At 40.0% G+C, this 19,453-nt stretch overlaps 1 protein-coding gene across 1 annotated transcript in view; it reads right to left on the reverse strand.

Annotated features, from left to right (window-relative positions):
• The window catches only part of Cpa6 (carboxypeptidase A6), a 264,676-nt gene extending 249,481 nt beyond the window's left edge, over nucleotides 1-15,195 (reverse strand). Inside the window, exon 1 of the mRNA XM_090338664.1 lies at nucleotides 14,916-15,195. Coding sequence (XP_090194790.1) covers nucleotides 14,916-15,031 — 116 coding nt within the window. The 5' untranslated portion in view covers nucleotides 15,032-15,195. The remainder of the gene's footprint in view (nucleotides 1-14,915) is intronic.
• Between the last annotated feature and the right edge of the window lie 4,258 nt (nucleotides 15,196-19,453).

Here is a 19,453-nt window from a genome sequence, read left to right on the forward strand (position 1 = left end):
CTCTAATCACATATGCCCTGGTAGATCATAGACACAGAATTTGGAAGAGACAGTTCTCCCAATTTAATCCCTGGACATTTACAAAAGCAAGGCTCAGAAAGAATGGCTCATTAAAGTAGCACAAATAAAGCAAAAACTTAACACATGTGACTCCATATCCAGCCAGAGGATAGCTGGCTGCTATTCAAAGCCTCTCTGTGAGCCATAGTGTTTGCACCATCTGGGAACGTGCAGGAAATGCAGAGTCTCAGGTTTCTCTCCCACTAGTCCCATTTGCACATTTAAGTTTGAGTGATTCTGGCAAAATATTCTGCAAACTTGATAGAGCTTTGATACTTTAATGAGAAAAAATCTGCATATCATCTGCTAGTGTTTCCACGGCCCGAAAAGTCTTCATTCTAGCTAAAAAGGTGATATTGAGCCATCTGAACTTGCCTGTTATTATTGTTATCATTTTTTTGTTTCAGTCCTGAGGCTTGAACTCAGGGCCTAACCATTGACTCTGAGCTTTTTTGCTCCAGCCTAGCATTCTTCTACCATTTGAGCCACACCTCCACGTCTAGCTCTTAAAACTTGTTATTTTAGTTTAAAAATAAATAAAAATTGGCAATTTATTTGGTTCAGCTTCAGTGGAAAGTAGAGCAATAAAATTACAAATGCCTGTCAATTTTTGTGAAGATTAGATTTGCAGAAGAATCAAACGAGCATAGTTTAATCAGCAAAAACACAAACAAAAAACAATACCAACAGCAAAGCATTAAATAATTACTGTCAAAATGACAAGTGTTACTATGTTGGGAATAAACTTTACAATTTGTGGGAGGGAGCCAGGGGAAAGCAGGAGAAAATGAGGGAGGGCGGAACACTGTTCGAGAAGTTTGTACTCATTACCTTACTTGTGAAACTGTCACCATTCTTTCTATCACCTTTATTAAAAAATTAAAGCATGAAGAAGTAAATGATTATTGGCTTGTATTAATGGCTAGCCCTCCTGGAGCCCAGCTCAGAGCCTCATAAAGCAAGTACAGAGAGTCTAGGAGATATTAATTCTTTTAGGAGCCCATCAACTTCATTGTTGGTAGGTAATGGTAAGTAAAGAAAGCCATGATACTTGGCATGTGCTAGTCTCACTGCCCTCAATTTGGCCATTTCTATGGTTTGAAATAAGTAGATGTGATGGGGGGAGGGGTGGGAACCACAGTTTTCTCCTTTAACACAGAACTCTTCATTGCAATGGAGTCCTCATCCATACCACCTAGATGTCTTCTAATCCACATCTGGCACTAGTGCCAGACCCTTTACATCAAGGGCTTCGTTAGTCCACATACCACCTCCAGTTTTAGCCAACAGCAAGAGCAGGTGCTAGCAGCTTCTGACTGACTGGACACTCCTACAACTGTTTCCTTAGGTTCTTTCATTTGCTAGGAAGTAACACAGAACTTGGAAAAGCTCTTCATTCACCTTTCCCTATATACTATAAAAGATACAGATAAGCACAGGGGAGGGCAAGTTGGAAGAGGACTGGACTGCCCCAGCATTGTCTGGAGTGTCATCCCCCTTCTATCACTTCCTCATATCCAGCACCCTCAAGCACTTGGAACCATGTTCTATGAGAGAATAAGCCATGTTTATGGCCATTGTGCTCAATACAGCTTTTAGTCCTTTTATCCCTCTTTTAAGCCTTCCTCAAAGGAAACAACTGATTTTATATGTGTCTGGATTCTCCTAAGGCTGGACTGCTATCATGGAAAGCATGTTTAGCTTCAATTAGGAAATACTGCAAGTCTGAAGACTGTTATTACCTAGCCCTCTCTATGATTGATTCCTTGGGTGCAGTTTTTTTGTTATTATTGTTTATTAAGTGCTTTTGGAAGAAAGCCTGCCTATACTTTCCAGGACTACTTTATTTCTATTTAACATAGAACTGAGTGTAGGAATCATAAGCAAACTGCTGCTTTTTTAACACCAAGTCAAGGCATATAAAGAGAAAAGGATGAGCAAAAGAAACAATATGGCCAAAAAGTTTCAACTCTAAGTGAACTGGTTGAGAAGCAAGCTGTAGTCTCAGATGCATTCATATGTATTCCTTGTAGGATAAAGCAAGAGTGATCATAAGAGGAAATAAGAGACAAAGCAAGGAGCACCTCTTTTCATTTGGTCAAAGGCAAATGAATGGCCAATAAACACATTGACTAGAGGGTGCTCAATTTAACAGCATCCAGTAAACAGTGGTCTAGCCTCAGAGATGTCTTCTGCAATGCAGATGTTGCATACAGAGATTTTAAGAGCTTTTATGAGTATAATATTTAGGATGGAATTTAGACAAGAATGTGAATGGTACAAAAGACAAGGCCCAGAGAGAAGCTGATTGCCTGAGGGTGGGAGTATCCTACATAAGTTCATACAGGGGCAGCTCTGGACTTCCCACAATGCTCCTGAAACTGTTAGGGACTAGTGGTTTCTGGTCTCTGTTGACCATCACTGAGGAAGTCTAGTCTGGCAAAATTGCCTGTAAGTGGCAGCAAGGTAACCCCAAGCTTCTTTGTGTCCTTCTGTAGTCCACTCTTGCCTTTTTTGTATTTTTAAAATTTTTGTTGGGGTAATGTATAGAGGGGTTACAGTTACATTCGCTAGGTAGTAGACGCCACCCTTGCCTTTTTTAAATCTTTCTTCCCTTCCTTCCTTTTTCTTTCCTTCCATCTATCTATCCCAGAATTTTACTATGTCAAGAACTGTTTGGGGACTGTAAGAATATCAGCAAGAGTAAAGTAACAGTATCTCATTTTCAACTTGCTTATCACCAAACAGGATAGATAGGACAGCCACCAATTGTGGTACCACCATTGTAATCGGTGACAAGTACACATGATAGAGTGCTGTGGAATCTCAGAGGAGGACACACTCATGGTTGATTCATGGCATCTGGAACCTGGCTTGCTGGAGAAGGTAAAGTTGGAACTGGTTCATGAAAGGTGAGTATGTGTGAAAGGGGAAGAACTTCCCCAAAATGTACTTCATAGACAAATACTCAGAAGAAAAGAGCTGTATGTGATTCTGGACAATTTACAGTGGTAAGAAAAAGGCAGTGGATCTCTGTCTGGCAGGAAACATAGGAAGTGAAGCCTCATGAAGGTTCAGGTCTCCACCCTACTGCACACGTCTCTATGTGATTCTCAAGTTTTCCATTTAGCACAGGCAGGGTTTGTTAAAACCTACCTGTACCATTTTGATTTGGGAGGACGAGGAGGCAGGCCTTTAAGAATTTGGGACTTCTAACAAGTTCACAGATGGTGTTGAAGTTGCCTATCTGAAACACACTGTTCAAGGTCACACCAGAGATTCTCCCTCACTGACTGACTTTTACACCTGGAAAGTTCTACCATGCTTTCCTTTATTTGTTCTTTCTACCAACTCTCCTGACATTCTTTATCACTGTATGTAGTTTATCTCTCTCCATAACACTTATCAGGACTTAACACTATGCTTTATTAATTTTCCATCATCCTATTAGAATGTAAATCCCACAAGAGGCTGTTTAATTCATGAGTACCTAAGGCAGTGCGATTTTCCTAGCACCTAAATTCCTGCATTGCTAGGTCTTTAAAGGTATTGGGCTCACGGCAGGCACACAATCTGTAATACTAAATAAATGGAGAAGAGATTGCTTTGCAAAGAGCAGGAGTTAAGAGACCTCTGTAGTGTGGCGGAAAGGATGGAAGCAGAGATGGCTCAGAGCAAACGTCTCAGATGCTGCCATTTTATCACTACAGACACCTTTCTTTGCCTTTACTAGTAAAATGTCTGGGGTCAGAGTAAGAGAAAGGAAGGGTATAGGCATGGGGAAAGGTGTGTGGACCAAGTATACATTGTCTCAGAAAACTAGGCTCCTGGGAAAAGGATAATAAAACCCTTCATTTTAGGCAGAGAAAGGCAAAGCAGACTGTTTATTTTCTTCTGAAACACTGGGAAGTGGCTTTCCTACTGACATGATTTTTCTATTCATCACTTACAGTCACTCTCTGTGACTGTATTATAGTCTCCCTATGTGCCTTTCCTTCTTCCATGTAAGTCAGTGACTTATACTGATGAAAAAAACTATTCTGATACTCCAAACATCTTTCTACGCAGGCTTATCTCAAACCACCCCAACCACTAAGATGTTTAGTAATTTGATGCCAAGTGTACTGTTATCATCAGACAACTCATGTGCTCATATTATACATCTTGCCATATTATAAGTCTTGTCTCCTTATTGTAGTCACAAAATCTGAAAAATGAACCTGGTGATTCATGAGTTAGTTTGGTAGAGACATTTTGAAAGGAAAATGGAGGAAACAAAAATATGGATGGGATTACATGTACAAATGATAACAGATCTTAGCACACAAACACAAACCAAGGTGTTCCCTCTAGAAGTTTCATTTCTAGAAGCCTCATCTTCTAGCAGTAATGAAAGACTGAAACTTCACAAAAATACAGTATGTGTGTGTTAAGAACAAAGATATAAAGTGCAAAAGCAGGGAGAGGGTGTGTTTATCTAATAAACTGGCATTTATATTTGCTTAAAACACATATTCATGTTTTCATTTCCTCCTTTTGTGTCTATCTCTGTTTCTTTGTCTTTCTTATTTAAATTGTTGAATTGAAACCTAAGACTTCTGGAGGCAGAGATAGCTATTCTCTCTGCAAAACAATGCCTGTTCTAGCTACATTAAAAGATCCTGAGTCCAGACTGGGGATAAGGAATGGTGAATGTGCTCCTTAATCAGCATGTGTGTAGAAAGAGGGAGGATGGACAGAGCAGGAAGAGGTACCTTCAGGTCTCAGGAAGGAATGAAAAGACCCATTTGTTTGGCTAAGATGCAACTAAGACATCTTTTAATTAATTCCCCAGGAAGATAAAAGGTAATAGAAATAGTTGATTTTGCAACAGGATATATTTTCATGAGGGCCTTCCCAGTGAATAGTCAAGTAATCACCTCCCTAATATAACCCCTGGTATTATTGTTTTACAAGATAAACGCCATTTCATTCCATACTACAGAAATACACACTCGTGGCAGCACTCTTCTTTCTTCCAAAGCTATTACATTTCTGCCTTTTTCCCCCATTTTATTTCAGAGCCCCCCAAGTCACTTTAGCACGAATCCTCAGAGTTAGTTACATTCTTTGTGTTTTCAATTCTACCCGGGTTTCTCTATCAGTCTGGATCCCAGCAGAGGTAGTATTCTGCTCAAATAGTTCAATTAAGAGAGCTTTAACAAAGGGGCTATTGACAGAGATGTGGTCAGCAGACAGACAAGTGATCCCTAGCTCTGAAGGGAAGGAAAGGAATTAACTCTTCAGGTTAGGAAGAACTGGCCTAGCAGAAGTGTAGCAGCTTCTGTCAGACTGCGACCCTATAGACATGAAAAAGACAGAGAAGAAATATCCTGACCTTTCTCTTCCTGTTCTCCATTTTCTTGCTGGCAAAGGGAGCCAGGTCTGACTTAAAAGGATCATCTCCCTGGCACAGAGAAAAGTAAATCAAAGAGCAGATTAAGGATGGGAAGATGGCTAACACTAATCTCCCTTGATTTTCTTTGTTATTTCCTATGAGCATAAAGATATATCTTCTTCATTCTTTTTTTATTAAAGAATTTATTAACATTGACTTTTACAACATAGTTCAAATGACATGTTTAACAAACAAGTGGTCAGGAAGGGCATCTCTGTATACAATCACTGGCACTTAGATTTTAGAACATAATTAAAATTTAGGCTGAGGGTTTGTATGTCATAGTAATCTTTTGAGAAGATATAACAGATTTAATGAAGAGGGTTCACGAGCATGTTATGTGCAACACAATCAAGATCATGGAATGGTTCAGAAGAAGGAAAAATAAAAATCACAGAGATGGGCTCATTGTTCCATTATAAGCTTATTATCTTTATCAGCTGGAATCAGCTGGAATCTCAGTTAACACTTTGATCCTTCTAAAAGCCCTAAGTCATCAGGGCACTGGGGACTCAATCTGTAGTCCTAGTTACTCAGAAGGCTGGGATCTGAGGACTGTGGTTTAAAGCTAGCCTGACCAGGAAAACCTGTGACACTCATTTCCAGCTAAGTACTAAAAATCGGAAGTGGAGCAGCCAAGCCCTGAGTTCAAGCCATAGTCCTGGAAAACAAACAATTCTTTCCCTCAGGAACATTTTAAATCTAAATCTTCCCTGCTTTAATCAGGACGTTATTCCCTGCATTTGTCTCTTTCGAGATTTAATTCAATCTCTTTCTTTCAGACTTTTCTTTATCTACAGTCTCACTCTTATATACTTTACCTGACATAAAATATGAGCACATTATTCTTATCTGAAACGAAAAGCAAACAATAACCTTCCTCACTTCAAGTTAAGCTATTGACTGCCCACACTAACATTCACCTGTTTTTCATAGATAAGTGTCTTGAAATTATGATCCATACCCGAGAATCTCTTCATAGCTATTCAATCTTCAACTGCCTAGAATGCATCACTCCATCAAAAAAATACCCTCACTGGTATCAAAATGATTTCCTTCATGGAAATCAACTTTGTAATAGTTTGTGTAAATGACTTTCCTTTCTTGGAACCCTTATTTCCTTTAGCCATCATTTTCTGGACCTCTTACTTTCTAGACTTTTCTGCTTGTTTGTTATCTGGATTTTTTCCTCTCCATACCTTTTACAGACCCAGTACTACATTCAAAGTTTCAAGGAATTGTATTTGCACACCAACACTGTATTATATTTCACAGGCTGGATTTTTCTTTTGTTTTTGTTCTTCAAAAATGTATTTAAGTGATTTGTTTTAATATACAGTACCTGAAAAAATGTTTATCTTCCTTGACAAAGAGCTTAGCCCAGTCATATGGGTTTTCAATAATTACTTCATGGTATTTCTCTTTCCCTTTCAACATTTGATTATCTAATTATGAAAATCAGAAGAAAAAAATCTACATCTGAATATTGCTTTAATAGGTTATTTTCTGTTGCAGTTGTAAACTTATTATTACTGTTATTTCCATAATACCCCAGCCATCTTGCCCAACCATGTCTGTGATTAAGTCTTCCCATATCAGTGATTTCAGAGAAAAGTTTATTTAAAAAATGAAATTACCTAAATTCCCTGGATAAATTCTTCATTTGTATCCTATTACTTTTGGGTCATCAGAACTGTGGGCTATGGGATATGAGGGACCTAAGGACATCTGCAGCCTTACTTTACCTTTCCCTACACTCAGAAGGCAAAATTACTTTCTATTTGAGCTATGCTGTGATTATCTAGACTTGACCACACTCTCTCCCTTGTAGTTCTATGCTGCAATATATTCCCTGTGTCTGAAAAGCCTTAATCTAATCAGGCTATGTCCTTTCACTACCAGCCATTTAAAAGAAAAATGTTGAATACTTGGCATATTTAACTCATTCCAATTCCTCTTTGTACTTTAAGACACAGCTCACATCTGTCTCCCCTCCTTTGGTCACCTGATGCCAAGAGTTTTCTCTGTGGGCACAGGATCCCTTGAGTGGGAATTGTTTGTTTACTTGCCTGGCTACTCATTATATTGTGCCCATAAGCTGCTCTTTCATCTTTACAGTCCCAGACCAGTAGAAGGTAAACAGACACCCTACAAATATTTATAGAAAAGAAATGAAATGCCAGGAGTATCAATGTATGTGAAGTAATGCACTTTCTATCTGGCAAATATAATGTAACCCTTCTAGTAATTATAATAAAAATATATGAAAAAAAAGAAATGAAATCTCCCCCTCATTAAACACTCCTCAGCCTCACCAAATCACCTGATTCCATCCCCAACAATTCTCAGGAATAGGAAAGGGTAAGATAATTTCTACATTCACCAAAGGCAGCAGGAATAACTGTTAAGAGCATGATGAAATCCGCTGACCTGAGTTTTGAGTCATAACTCCATGACTAGCTCTGCAAATCTTTCTGCCTTTGATGAGCTCTCCTTCCCTGGGTATTCAACAAAGGGATTAAGCTATGGTTTGTCTCAAGTTCTGACATTCAATGATTTAAAACCATCATTTATAAAAATGCACACTTTTAAACCAGTTTAAAGTATAAACTTCTAAAGTCCACCTGGAAGGATCGTTCTTCAGGAGAACCAGTTGGCATGGGTTGGTAGTTATGGATGTCTGTATGACTGAGGAGAAGCTGCTGGTTATCATTTGGTGTGTTCTTCCAGATTGGGCTGTTGGCTAATAACCCTATTTCATAGCCTCGCTTGCATCTCAGCCCATCGAAATAATTCTAACCCACATGAAGAAAATTATATCTGGACCTGTGGACTAAAACTTTTCCTTCCCACTTTTCTGAAGGCTAAACTGTGCAGAACAGGAGACTCTAGTTTGGAGAGTGTCAAAATACCAGGACAAGAAGAAGCCTGGCTTCCAATAGTCATAATTATTCTGGAGTTTTGCATGAGTGAGAGATGAACTTTTAAAATTAGGTCATTGAGGTCAGAGTTTCCTATAGAAGAGCAAATAAACAAAGGAAAAGCAAACAATCCAATAGCATTCTGCATTCCATTTTATCATAAGGAAGCTGCCTGTGCCTATAGGCAGAGTAGAAAGACATTTATTCAGCAAGGCAAATTCTAATCCAATAAACCACTTATCTGTTGAGAGATCCTAATAAAGATGCTAAAGCAAGTCTCCAAAAGACTTTTTATTTTCTGTCCATTAATTCCATTTACAAAGACCGGAAAAAAACCCAAAGAATGGATTTGTAGCTTGTGTAAAATAATCTATGAGGTTAGGAAACATTAACAGTCTTCTGCTGCTTTTCTTTCATGGGATGGGGGTGATTGTGCTTAATGGTTTTACCCAGAAAGTTCCTTGGTGCCATCAAGTGCCATCAAGTATCCATTATCAGATTGAGTTCTAGGGAAAACATGGCTCAGGAGCATTTGGAAAACTCTTTCCACTACCTCAGTGAGCAGATAGAGTGCTTATCCCTGTGGAGTGCATTCTGCCTGTAGGTTCAGGTCAGAGGAGAAGAGAGCTGAAGCACTGAATTAAGGAACTAAACATGAGGCCCTAACACAAGTAGTGTTTATTGGCTATAACTAGCCAATAAAAAAGGTGAGCACTTGTAGCTAGCATATAAGGAAAATGAAAACTATCCTACCATTAATAGAGAGCAAGAGCCCAAAAGAACTTTCAGAGAGTGCAGGAAAGAACTTTTGGAGAGTATAGGAGTATGCTTGCGGAAGAAAAGTTCAAAATTGATTTTAGAGTGAGGTACAGTGGTTCAAGACTGTAATCTCAGCTACTTGTGGGGCTGAGATGGGAATATGTGTGTTGTACTTTGAGGCCAGCTGAAACGTAAACGTTCATGACAGGAATTGTGACATGCAACTGTTATCCCAGCTATAGAAGAAGCACAATAGCTAGAAGCAGTAGCTCCCTCAGCAATACTGTGAAGCATACAGATAAACCAGATAAGCTGGTTATAAAGCCAGAACCTGCTTTGGAAATAACCAGTAGAAAATGGGCTGGAGATAGGGCTTGAATTGGGAAGAATGACTACCTAGGAAGTACAGGAGACCTTGAGTTCAATCTCTGTCTGGTACTAGGAAAAAAACCAAGATGATGTGAGAATACACTACACATTTTTACAGTTAAGTTCTCAGTGTATAGAGAGCACACATTTCAATTTATGAATTGAAGTGGCTCTTTCTTGCTGTAGGCCCTGGTTATGAGTGGGGCCTTCTCCTCTTACAGAGGAAGAGCGTGGGTGGAAAAAAAACAGAAGGAAACCAGAGTTTGATTACAGAGCCTTCCAGAACAATGCAGAAGAATCTGGATGTGATATGAGTTGAGATAGGGAGCCAGGGTAGATCTTTGAACAACTTAAATCTTACTTTAGTAGGATCATCCATGTGAGAGAGGATAACAGAAAGCAGATCCATTAGGAGAAGACTATCTTTACTTAATTGAGATAAAAAGTTCTGAGCTAGGAGTTTGGCCTAGTGGTAGAATGCTTTTTGCCCAGCATGTATGAAGACCAGGGTTGGATTCCTCGGTACCACACACACAGAAAAAAGCTAGAAATGGTGCTGTGGCTCAAGTCATAGAGAACTAACCTTGAGGAAAAAGGCTAAGGACAGTGGTCAGGCCCTGAGTTCATGCCCCAGGACTAGCAAAAAAAAAAGTCCTAGTGTGGTCAGTAGCCATTCCAAGAAAGAGAAAAACATAAACAAAATATTTTTCATAAGAATTAAAGAATTAGATATAAATTTGTTTTTTGCATTTCTTCAACAAGCCTCTTATGTCATTTCCAATCTTAAGGAAGCAAACAACAAAGAATAAAAATGACATTGCCAATGACCTTGTTGACCTTGTTGATATGGCAGTTACAAACTGGGCAAGTCCCTAGTCACCTGGACCAGCCTGGAAGAAGCAGTGATTTACAGCTAACCTAATTGAAAAAGAGCTTTATTGACCTATGTAGAAAATAACTCTGATTTTTATAACCAGTTTTTAAAAATGTTTTTATTATCTTTAAGTAGTTGTACAAAGGAGTTGTCATTAAAGCAGTTTATGAATACAGTATGTTAGGATCAGTGTCACCTCTTTAAACATAAGATCATTTTTAGTCTTCTGAACTCTAGATTTCTCAAAGGTCAGGACATTGTAAGGAAGACAAAACAACCCATAAAAATAAAAAAAAAATGATGAGAGCCAGCAAGAGAAGAGCCATAGAGGTAAGGTGGAAAACAAGCACAATGCCCTCAAGATTGTCTGCTCTACCAGAATGCTGTTTTCTGATGGACTCTTTCTCTTTGCTGTCTCACATCCCAATTTGGGGTCTCTTTGCTTGCAGGAGTTTAAGAACCTTCTAAAAAGTTTTACATTGTTCAGATCTACTTCTCTGAGTTCTATGTCTTGTTTTTTTCAAAAACCTAAGTGAGCTTGGTGGACAAATACTGAAGTGGAGGTGAATGCTTGGTAGAGGAGGGGATTCCAAACATACATTGACTCATTTGGATGTTCTGTCTGTTTGTGTGTCTGCTACTTGTAAGCAAACCTGTACAGATATACAGGCATGGGAGTGAGGTTCATTTCCAGAGTTGCTCCCCTGGGAATAAAAAGAGAAGGAGGAGAAACAGCATTGAACATGACAGTTAACATGAGAGGAGGAAAGCTGAATCCCGAGGCCCTCAGCATGTGGACTCAAGACCTTTAAGAAGCAGCTATAACACAGAAGAAGCCAATGTTGTGTCAACCACTAGTCTAGACACAACAAGGCTAGAGAATCAGCCCCATCCATGAGGGAATTTTGAACCCTTGCATGAACATACCAATAAATCTTGCGGAGCTTCTGCTCAGTGCATGTATAATATACTGCCTGCTCACTCAATATGCGGCCTTTTCCTTGAGTGAACTATATCCCTCAGAGGTCATTCACTCTGTTAATATTTTTGGCACCAGATAGTATTCAAATGATAGTTATTGCAAGTACTTACTAACTGCAAAGACCCATGTAATATTCATGCTATTACTTTAATTCTTGCAATAACTTGGTGATGCAAGTTCCAATATTGTCTCCTATTGCCCTAGATATGACACTTAGGTCTAGAGAAGTTTAGGAACTTGCCTAAGAGAATAGAGCTAATAAATGTGGGAAAATAGGCATTGAAAACCAGAACTTATGTTACACTGAGGCTGCCTTAAAGAAGTATATGAAGGGCTGGGAGTGTGGTCTAGTGGTAGAGTGCTTGCCTAGTATGCATGAAGCCCTGGGTTCTACTCCTTGGTACCATATACACAGAAAAGCTGGAAGTTGTGCTGTGGCTCAAGTGGTAGAAAGATAGCCTGGAGAAAGCTCAAGGTCACTGCCCAGGCCCTGAGTTCAGGCCCCAATTACTGGCAAAAAAGCAGGGGGGGGGTAATGTAAAATACATAAATAATAGTTTGGGAATTACCTACTCACTAGATCTATAGTATGTCCTTGAGCTTCTTTTGCTCAAGGCTAGCACTCTACCACTTGAGACATGGGGCTACTTCCAGATTTTTCTGTTTATGTGGTACTGAGGAATCCAACACAGGGCTTCATGCATGCTAGGCAAGCACTCTTCCACTAAGCCACATTCCCAGCCTTCAACTTAACTTTCTTTTAGGTATATTTTTTGGCCCTTTAAAGTATGCAGTGTTTATGTCTTAGACATATTGGGGTTGAGTCTCGTGCTCACCAGGATACAAATTACTGGGCAATTGATCTACTACTTGAGCCATGCCCTCAGCCAGTTATTTGCTTTATTCATTTTATTCTTTTTCTGATAAATACTTGAGTTTTTTCCCCTCAAGGCCAACCTCTGCACCTTGATCTTCCTACCTATGTATGCCTCCTCTGTTTCAGGGATGCCAGGTACTTTCTATCATGCTCAACTTGCTGAGTTGTCTTAGTTGACTTCTAACTATGAGTCATCCAGATCTCTGCCACCCGTGGAGCTGGGATTGCAGGTATGCACTCCTACACCAGATCTTTGTGTATCATTTACCCTCAAATAGTATTAACTTTTGCCATTATATCATCCCTGAAGTTACTCTACACATTTTTGTTTTGTTTCCTGAACTGTTTAAATTTTGTCTTTTACTAAGCATGGATTACATAATTGGCCCCATCCAATCATTAATAAATTAGGTATAGAAAGAACCCACTTCATTAGCTGCTCTTGGGAGCCATGCTGTTTTTTTCTGACATAGTTGTTGTTGCGCTCAAACTGATATCCTGCAAAATGATAATCACGTACTATTGGCACACATACCAAAAAACTTCACAAGAATGCAAGAAAATAGGCTTTTCTTAATTAACCAATAAAACATACTGAGGGATAAAAACATGAGGTAGCTGAAAATAACTGCTAGTCAAAATTAATGCTAAATACTATTCTATCCTTGCTTCCCATCAGATTCTGGTTCCCAAACAGCTACACACGTAAAATGTAGTTCCTAAGACCAAGATACTTCTCAAAGCTGTGTTGCATTTCAGTTCCTGGTCACAAGAGAAAGACATACCTCTCATGAAAGTAAGCTAAAGACTTCTATTTGTAGTGGGGAATAGACTCAGAAATAGTCCTGGTTTGAAAGAGGCCTTAGGTGCCTGTTGTGGTGGACAGGCAAAGTTCAGTTCTTTAGCTTCTCATTATTTCATCTTATTTATTTTTTCCTTATAACTTTCAGGCATCTGGTAATTGATACATTTGGGACTATTTTATTATGTGGTTGCTGAAGAGAGAATGGCAATTATTACTTTGAGAACAGAACAACGGAGTGAGTAGCTCAGTCTCCTGCAGTGGGTCCCACTTGCTCCAAATGCTATAGAAAAGATACTGCTTATGGCTTATGTCCTCGATGAGGTGTTATTTAGAGACAGACACACACCTGCTCAGCTGGAGCAGCCCTAGTAATTCATCAGTGAGGAATGCCACACGCTGAAATAATTATGGACAAGCTGGCAGCTGAGTGGAGGATTGAGCGCCCATGTCTCGTGGGCACATCGTTGTCCCATGACCCAGGAGAGCCAGAATTTATTCTTCTACAGTCCCATGTCACAAATCAGTCATTAATAGACATATTGACAAAGAGGATCAGCTATGGCAGAAGGTGTTGGGGGTAGGTAACACATTACAGGATGTGAAGTCTGGCCCTGTGCTCAGACTCCAAAGGGCAAGCCTCAGATGTCAAATCTCCTTTACTCCTTCCAGTAACACAAGGGTAGAAAAATTGGGAGATCATATATCTCCCAATCTACAACCCTGCCTCAACCAACACTTCTACCCACTTCGTGTATCCTTTAAAACCAAGAATATATGTTAACCACCACCCCCCAAAAAAACACTATTCAGGGGATCACGAAAAGTTATGCTCAGTTCCTTTGGAAGAGAAAGCAACACATGTCTCTCTTCTAGGCTCACATTAACTTTTCACATCATTTCTAAAATAACTTTTCTTTAGGATGCTAAGTATTTCTGGGTCATAATCTCCAGCAGTATGAAAACTTTTTTTCAGTTGGAAATTCTTGAGCAATAGTAAACTATTGAAAAAGACTAAGGACACTAGCTTTCCTTTTCTCTTTCAAGGAGTTAAACTACAGGAATGATTTAAGTTTTTTCCTAAAATGTAGGCATGCCATAATTTTCAGATTCAAACAATGACCCCCTGCAAAGCTGAGTCACATCCATGCTGTCAATACCACAGCTAGCCTTGGAATAATAAGAGCTGCTTTAGATCCAGCCCTGGGCTTCCTTAAGAAAGCCATATGACAAAGCATGCTAATCTATAGGTGTGTGTGTGGGGGGGGATTAATTGTTGTTCTTTTTTTGCCTTCAGACAAATACCCAGGATTTTACAGCTGGCTACTTCTATCCTTTGAATTGAATCATTTATACTGTTCAGATCTGAAAAAAAATTATTTTAACAACTGCTCTGAACACTAGCAAGTAATATTACAATAACAACAAAAACATCACACTCAGTTCTTAAATTAGTCACTGGTGAATTTCAACCCACTGTGCCTGAATACAATTCTAAATCAGAAATCTTAATTTTCAGGTCACAATTTACGCAATACAACAGTATCCCAGAGTCAACCCAGACAGATTCTGCAGATACTAGCCACGGCTACTCCAAAGACAGAATCTCATTCAACTCAGGGTCCACAACTGATGTCACCCTTGTCCACACTGAGCTCAGAAGAAAGTACTGGGAGATGGGGAGGTGGTGCTACATGTACATTTAATAGAAAAGACCAGAAAAGCTTGCAAATTCACAGAGAGACTCTGAGTCAGAAAGAAAAAATAGGGAAAGATCACCCCCCCCCCTTATCCAAATTAAAGCCATACAGAGCACGGAAGTCACTCCACTTACCCAGAATAGCGGTTGTCATAAAGGTAGCTGTGGACTGGTTGCAGAATCTTCAAAAAGAACCAGCAAACAGACAGCAAAGCAGTTGTCTGACTGCTGGGCTTTCCCAGCAACTTCATAGCTTTGACCAGGAGAAGAGTTGAAAGTAACTTGGAGAAGGGAGAGGCAGGAGGTGGCTCCTGCACGTTCTTTTCTGAGAAAGGGGGTGGGGGAGAAGAATTGGGAATGAACAAAATGTGACACTTCTTTCCAGCCACCAGGAGGAGGGAGGGAGAAAGGGAGAGAGGGAAGAGAGAGAGAGAGAGAGAGAGAGAGAGAGAGAGAGAGAGAGAGAGAGAGAGAGAGAGAGAGAGAGAGAGAGAGAGAGAGAGAGAGAGAGAGAGTGTTTAGGTAGTCAGAGAAGGGAAGTTGCTGTTAAGACTTGGTTTGGAGAGAAGCAGCAGCTCAGCTCAGCCCAGCGCAGCTGAACAGGATCCTTCATCAGGCTCCTAGAAGGGGCTGGGCCTTCCCACAGCTGACTCATGGCAGGAGTTTTACTGGGAGCTCTTGTTTCTGACAACTCTTGTCTGTTTGGGTCTGTCTGCTTTGCCAGTTCGAAGTCCCTGTTTTGGGCAACCATTTTCCCTCTGCTGCCTTCCTCAGCACATGGACTAATTGCAAACGAAGCCTAAGGATGAGTCCCACAAACAGTCCTAGAGCATTCCAGGCTTACCGTTGGCTCTCCTGCGGCAGATTTCTCAGCTAGGGTGCACAGTTCTGAGAGCAACTGTGCAAGAGGGGGGCTCTGGCATCTGGCTCTCTGAGGCCTCACTTCAAGGCTTCTGGACCCAAGTGTAGCTACTGGCCGTGGATTTATTGGACTGCGGGGAACTAGCTATTGCTATTCATTCTGCTTCGGCGACAGCAGGATCTGCTACCACTTCTGAGGTTCTCAGACGGAAGAGGGGGTGCCTTGGTTGCACATTTGGAATCATTTAGGAAGGCTGAGCATCTAAATCAGAACCTGAGGGCTGGAATCGGTGGTTTAACAAGCTCCTCCAGTGACTCTAATGTTAAATCATCTTTACCATAGGTCTAGAGCGTGTCAAACTCCACATACAGAAATATAGGTCGCTTGAGGGTCTTTTTCCCTGGCAGTTCTGGTGAAATAGTTTGGGGTTGAGGCCTGAGACTTTGCATTTCTAACACATTTCCGGGTGATGCTAGGTGCCAGGGCATAAGCCCTTTCCATGCGTGTGCTGTGTGTCAGTCCTGGGGCTTAACTAGGAGTGCAAGTGTGAGTCAAGCCCTTCATCTTGAGCAGCAAGATTTTATTTTTCTTTCTCACTAATCATGTCTTTTAAATTTTCTCCAGGTTGGTGATGAAGTTGTTTGATTTGGCTTCTACTTGAATATACCCCAAAACACATTGTTACCCTTCTACAAGTTTTTGGTGGTACCCAGGAAGACGGAGCCAGCGCTTATTTCTCACGTTTCCCAAATGGAGCCAAGAGCTCCTGCATCCTCCTGTGTGATATTTGAATGAATACCTGTTAAAGAGAAAGAACCATAATGCATTTTTGCTTTTGCCAACCACCACACAGATAAATGGTTTTGTTATAAATCAGCACATCCATCTTGCCAACTTGGCATTGATTGGCAACTATAAACATTGATTCCTGTGCCTTTGGTGTCATCTTTTGCACTAGTGTGGCAAGGGTACTGACATTTAAGATTAGAGAAAATACTCTTAGAAAATCTTCTTAGGAGTATCCACTGTTGAAGTATTATTCATGAATCTACTCTGAAGGATTTAAAAAGATATCCTAAAGGTCATAATCCATAAAAATTCAACCAATGCAGTGTTTTATTTCTAATCCCTCAGAAAAGTCTAATAAAACAATCATTTGTTGCTAATAATAAATATAGACTCACATCTACTTATTAGAAGCCAAACCAAAATCACGGAAATCAAATAAGCCAGAACTAATTGTAAACCAGCCTTCAATAAAACCTATCTGAACAAAGCAAAGATAACCCTTTTATTTCTGATGAAAATAAAAAGGAGAGAAAGGACCAAACCTTTTCCATCTTTTCTGCTTGGAGAGTTCAACCAAGTTCCTTTGACAGACTCAATTTCAGGTTCATGGCAGCTGAAAAGATTTTCATTTAAAATGATTCCCTGAAGTTTTCGTCAACATTCTCAGCATGGGTTGAGTTAGTCAACGTGTTCCTCTCCCGAATATTTGGCACATCTTTGACTATAGAACTCACTATACTAAATTACTTGTTTTCTTCTTTGGCCTGCTTTCTCCTTGAATACAGAAGTATAACTCTCTTGTTCAGGCATATACTTGGGAACTATAATTCATATAGTTTCTTCGACCTCTTGGAAGGAAGCACAATGTTCATGAAAACAATGATCAATAATGTTTGTTGAGTGAATGGTGGACCTGACAAAGATCATGCATTCAAACTGAGGAAGCAATAAATCTGCAGCAAGAGATGCCACAGGAAATGGAAGTTCCACTGGCCTCCTAGGTTTTTTTCTTTGTTTTTGGTGTATTTTTCTTCTTTCCTTCCTGACTTAATAGCCTATTGCTTTGGTCTTTCTAAGCTGGGAAGGCTTCTTTGCAAGGCTCAGAGGGATACTGGAGACCTTTCAGATGAGGCCAACAAAGCCTATACAGCAGCCAGTGAACTGTTGAAATAAGAGGTTACTGCGTAAATAAAATACTTCATCTCTTTGCATTTCATGATGCCAGAACAATGTATAAATCTGTCATATTATATCACAACACTAAACTAGGAATGTTTCAGTCTCTGACTAGGGATTAAGCTATCTTCTGATCATTCTGGAAGATTGGATCCAGCAAGCAATGTTGGACAAAGAATTCTCCAGACTTTGAGACCAGGATAATCATTTCCTGAGTCATCAGAAATGCAAGAGACCCTGGAGACCTGCTATAACCTTCCTAAAAATTTCAGATCAAAGAGAGGTTCTCAAACAATAGATGCCATTCCTAGCAATCTTCCTCTGCTTTCTTAAGGGCTAGGTTATCTGATCAAACTCCTCTTGAAGTAGATAAGCTCCCATAAAATGAGTGATAAATGAAGTCCATTTAGCAAGCCGGAGCAGAAGAGAACAGTTTTATAGATGAATTCAAAGATAAGAGTTCCATCCTTAAAGCACCAAGGGGGAGTGAATTATTAAGCCAGTTAAGGATTTCAAAATGAGAATATGAGCATTGCTATTTACTGGCTCTCTGTCATATTTTAGTGGAAGAGAGAACTATATTAAAATACTACCATGCCAAAAAAAGGACATCGCATTTGGGAAGGGACATCAACACCTTATATTTGGATCTATTAGTTGTTATTAGATTGTTTTTAATCTGTTCCTTCCAGATCTAAAACCTGATGAATACTATGGTAGGGAAATTTAGTGCCATGCCTTTTCTTAAACATGTGAGTGAGAAAATATAGACCTTATTTTGTATACGTACCTGGAGAAGTTAAAAAGGTATGGGTGGGTTTTATAGCATCATGTAGGTAACCCTTCCATGGCAGTTGGTTTTGTGCTCCATGTTTTTTGTTCTTGATTTTTTTTTTTGTCAGTTGTGGGGCTTGAACTCCACACCAGAGAGCTTTCCCTGAGTTCTTTTTGCTCAAGTCTAGTGCTTTCCCACTTTGAGCCATAGCACCACTGCCAATTTTCTGGTGGTTACTTAGAGATAAAAGACTCATGCACGTTCCTGCCTGGGCTGGCTTTGAGCCATGATCCTCAGATCTCAGCCTCCTGGGTAGCTAGGATTACAGATGTGAGCCACCAGTGCCTGGTACCTGGCTTCTGGCTTCATGTCTTATGAGCATAGATATTACTGCCTATCAAGACTCTCTCTCTCTCTCTCTTTCCCTCCTCTCTCATTTTTTTGCCTTTTTGTTTCAATGTGAGGAAACAGTAAATATAAACTTGGCTACTGCTTCTTTTACCTTGATGTTCTCAAGCTTCTTTTTCACCTTACAAAGACGGCCGCTCAAACATGAGCTGCCCCCACATTCTTCTGTGCCATGAGTCTTTTATCTTTTTCTTGTCATCTCTCCTCGTCCTTCTCTTCCTCCTCTTCCTCCTCCTCTTCCTCCTCCTCTTCCACTTCTTCCTCTTTTCTTTTCTTCTCTTCCTCTCTGCCTCTCCCCTCTTGCTCCTTCATATCTTTCTTTCCTTCCTCTCCCTCTTCTCCCCATTCTTAACCACAGCCATTTCTCTCCCTTTTCATCCCCTTCCATGTTTCCTTAATGGCATACTCCTGATTGCTTTCCATTTCCACTATGCCTCTGCAGTCTCTCAAAGATTAGCAGCAACCTCACCTCACACCACCCCACATTACCCGGTTTCTAAGGCTATTTAATTTTCTTTGGATTTCTCTTCTCCCTCAGGACCTTGGACATTGTTTTTTATTATTATTATTATTGTACTTAATAGAAGGGTTACATTATATTCACCAGATAGATGGTGCATTACTTCACAAACCTTGATACCCCTTCTCATGTTTTGGTCCCAC

This window comes from Megascapheus bottae, chromosome 9, assembly GCF_031878675.1.
Source record: "Megascapheus bottae isolate mThoBot1 chromosome 9, mThoBot2.hap1, whole genome shotgun sequence".
Classification (NCBI taxonomy): domain Eukaryota; kingdom Metazoa; phylum Chordata; class Mammalia; order Rodentia; family Geomyidae; genus Megascapheus; species Megascapheus bottae.